At 40.5% G+C, this 4,028-nt stretch overlaps 1 protein-coding gene across 1 annotated transcript in view; it reads right to left on the bottom strand.

The window, feature by feature from the left end:
* Positions 1-4,028, bottom strand: part of DNAH8 (dynein, axonemal, heavy chain 8) — a 294,659-nt gene that overhangs the window by 281,309 nt on the left and 9,322 nt on the right. The window contains exons 5-6 of the mRNA XM_006775895.2: positions 2,781-2,970; positions 2,126-2,289 (exon numbers count right to left, since the gene is read on the bottom strand). Coding sequence (XP_006775958.1) covers positions 2,126-2,289; positions 2,781-2,970 — 354 coding nt within the window. The remainder of the gene's footprint in view (positions 1-2,125; positions 2,290-2,780; positions 2,971-4,028) is intronic.

Below are 4,028 nucleotides of genomic sequence, written 5' to 3' on the forward strand. Positions count from 1 at the left end.
AGATTCCACTCTTCCGCACCTTCTCCCTCTCCTCAGCATGGGTGAGTGTCTGTATCCGAAATGTCCTATGAACAGGGTTCAGTGAAAACAAACAAACAAATGCCGGCTGCGGAAACAAGGAAGGCTGAGTCCCTGTAAGCTCCTCTCTTACCGGCACTGCGTGGTCTGGTCAGCGCTTCAGGCGGCCCCCTCTGGGCTCAGTCCTCCGTAACTATGGAACCCAGATCTCAAATCCCCTGTCGCCAACAGCCCTGAGGATCTCCTTTCCCCAGTCAGGGGCTGTGCCTGTCCCAAGGGAGCCAGCTGTGTGCCCCTCGGTCTTCCTCTGACCCTCTGGGCTCAGAGGTCTGGCAAACTTTCCTGCCCAGGACCCTGGTTTTTACCTTTCCAGGGGAGCTCTGCCCTTCCCGGCTGCCAACTGTCTCACCAGCTGAGTCTGCTTCGCCAATTCGGTGTGGGTGTTACTCGTTTCAGCTGCTCATTCTATTTGTTCCGGGACAAGACCTAGGACGCGTCTGCCTATTCCGTCGCCATCTTATCTCTCCCCTTTGTTTTGTTTTTCACATTACTGTTCTTAACACTGGCTTCTCTCACACAATACGTTTTTAAAAATAACATGTTTTATGTTATTTTTTCACTTTTAACTTTCATATTTCTGTCTATGATCCATCTTGAATTAATTTTTGTGTATAACAAGAGGTCAAGGTTTCTTTTTTTTTTTTTTTTTTTTTTTTTTACAGATCTCTCCATTTCCTGCATTTATTCTGCTTAATTGAAGGCCATTTGTTACAATTGCCCAACTTGATTTTCTTATTTCAGGTTACTAAGTCTCCTTTGTCAAACTATTTTCTTGCCCTGACCAGTTTGGCTCAGTGACTAGAGCGTCAGCCTGTGGATTGAAGGGTCCCAGGTTCAATCCAGTCAAGGGCATGTACCTGGGTTGCAGGCACATCCCCAGTGGGAGGTATGCAGGAGACAGCTGATCAATTTCTCTCTTACTGATGTTTCCAGCTCTCTCTCTCCCTTCCTCTCTGTAAAAAATCAATAAAATGTATTTTTTTAAAAAAACATTTTCTTTTCCTTGCTCATTTTTGTGAAAGAAAATCTGTACTGATTGATTATAATAATTGGAGAGGATCTCCTTGGCCATTTCATGGGACAGAGCTTGATTTCCACACGGGTAACAACCACCCCTTCCTCCAGTGGCAGAGTAGGTGGCTGCAGGAGTTTTCTGCTGGGCAGTTATGCACTTCAATTACCCAGTGACACACAGAAACAAATTCTGTGGCCAGCATTCCAGGCCGTGGCAAAGTTTCCAAAGCCCTCCAATTTTTTTCACTGCAATTGCACCTTCCTTCTGCCAACATAGTTCTATGAGAGGTAATTTCGGAAATGCTCTTGTCTAACTCTTGCAAGGTCAAGATTTTTCTCCCCCCGTACTCACCTAACTGAAGACTTTCTTTTCCACTGTCCTGAGCTCACGAGCTAGAGATCTGCAAGCTGGCTCCTAGAATCTCTTTCAGTTGGGGGCAATTACATGATTTTTAGTCATGTTTATAAGTTGGCACCTCTCAGAATGTTGACATATACCCCATTCCTAACATTGCTTTGGTTACTGCCAGAGAAAACTTACATGTCCAGAGTAGTACTGGTGTCAATGAGCCTAGTTTGGACATCTTGTCAACCCAGACAATTTCATTGATCAACCAATAGGTATTTATTTAGTGCCCAGCACTGTAGCTATTGTCTCTTCCTTGTGTTCTTTTCCTCTCTCTCTCTCTCTCTCTCTCTCTCTCTCTCTCTCTTCCTCCCTATCTCTCTCTCTCTTTCTCTTCTGAAGAATATAAACAATATATGAAGTATTAGAGATACATGTTGGCTACTCCTGATTCTTCATTATTTCATTCTCAACCCATCCTGTTATAGTTTCCTATAGTTTCACTAAAATTGATTTTAAGTGGTCCATAGAGAACAATGAATTTTGCACTGGAGTCAAGAATAGGCTGAGTTTCGTAACAGAATCTGGAAGATTCCTCCTCCCTTTCCTTTGAGAGATAAACTGCAGTGCCTAGAACACAGATGTGACTATGACTCAGGCCTGATGAAATTACTTGAGTTAGCTCACCTGTTCGATCTGTTTGTACCATATCATCAGCACGTCCTCTAGCTGACGAACAGTTTCTGAATTGCTGGCTGCGACTGTCACGTCTTCAAAGGTTTGCAGTTTGGAAAACTCAAAGTTGTCTATATTCTTTAACTTAACTGTTCCCTCAATACTTATTCTAGCACCTAAAAGGGAAAAAATATTGAGAAGAGGTGTTTAATGTAAATGTGTTAAATATCACTGTGTGGTTTCAAGGTGTCATTACTAAAAAGTGAGAGACCTAATATTTCATAGAAATATAATTCTAATTGATCATTAGATTGTGAATTGATGGTTTGTTAATAAAATTGGGCTTTAACAATATGAAATAGTGTAATTATATATTTAAAGGAGAGTTTATAATAAAGTATATATTTTCAATATAGTGGAATTTTTCACAAATAATATACAAAGAGAATCCTCCTGCTGTAATGGAAAACAAAAATGACAACTTATCTTACTCCTGCAAAAATCCTGGGAAAGAAAGGTGCTAATGATTTGATACCTTACCTCTCTGATAATTACCTTAATATCTTCTTTTGAAATGGAATTTTTTTTATCTCATGCTTATTTTTAATAACATATAGTTAATTTTCTCATTTTTAGTAATGTGTTAGACAAGGAATGTTATACTTACCATCTAAAAATGAAAGGTATCTGTTGATTGTTTCAGTGAAAACGTGTTTTTCTGACTCTCCCTGCTTGGATTGGTTTAAAGCACCCCAATTATTTGTTGCAAGGATAGCTGGTAGAAATATCTTTGCCAGCATATTCCTGATCCCATGTAGGAGTCCTTTTGAGGCATCCAGAAGAGTAAACAGCACTTCCTGAAAGTGCAGTGTTCAAATGTGTTTACATGCTGATCCCAATAAAGAACTGAACATCATCACCTGTTTTACATTACAATAAGCATAGACAATATGTCTTATAAACTATTAGCAAATCTTAAGTGGTTGTGAATATTAGAGTTCTAAAATCATCAAACTTATTTTCTGCCCTCATTTTACCATTTAAATGCCTGTTCAGCAAGTAAAATTTCCCCTGGTGCTTTAATTTTTACAGAGGGACAGAGATGTGGCCCGGAGCCTGCGCAATGTGAGGGAAATGAAACTGGGCCTCCTGCATAAACAAAGTTTTCAGTTGAAAGTTGTCTGGTCTCTGAAAAGGGGATCAGACACACTGCCAATCCAGGGAAAAGGCAACAAAACTAGCCCTCTGCTCAGAGTTTTAAATGGCAAAACATTGGTCAAAGGGTACAAACTTTGTTATTAGTAAGTTTGGGAATCTACCATGGGGCATAGTGATTATAGTTAACAATACCGCATTATATTCTTGAAAGCTGCTCAGAGGGTACATCTTAAACATCATTCATCATTACCCCTGGTCTCTGAAAAGGGGATCAGACACACTGCCAATCCAGGGAAAAGGCAACAAAACTAGCCTTCTGCTCAGAGTTTTGAATGGCAAAACATTGGTCAAAGGGTACAAACTTTGTTATTAGTAAGTTTGGGAATCTACCATGGGGCATAGTGATTATAGTTAACAATACCGCATTATATTCTTGAAAGCTGCTCAGAGGGTACATCTTAAACATCATTCATCATTACCAAAAAATTGGTAATTATGTGAAGTGATGGAGATGTTGGTAATGCTACCATGGTAATCATTTCTCAATATAAAGTGCATTAAGAGCCCTAGCCAGTTTGGCTCAGGGGATAGAGCGTAAGCCTATGGACTGAAGGGTTCCAGGTTCAATTCTCAGTCAGGGCACATGCCCGGGTAGCAAGCTCAATCCCTAGTGTGGGGCATGCAGGAGGCAGCCGATCAATGATGCTCTCTCATCATTGATGTTTCTATCTCTCCCTCTCCCTTTCTCTCTGAAATC

Source organism: Myotis davidii, unplaced genomic scaffold, assembly GCF_000327345.1.
Source record: "Myotis davidii unplaced genomic scaffold, ASM32734v1 scaffold289, whole genome shotgun sequence".
Taxonomy (NCBI): Eukaryota; Metazoa; Chordata; class Mammalia; order Chiroptera; family Vespertilionidae; genus Myotis; species Myotis davidii.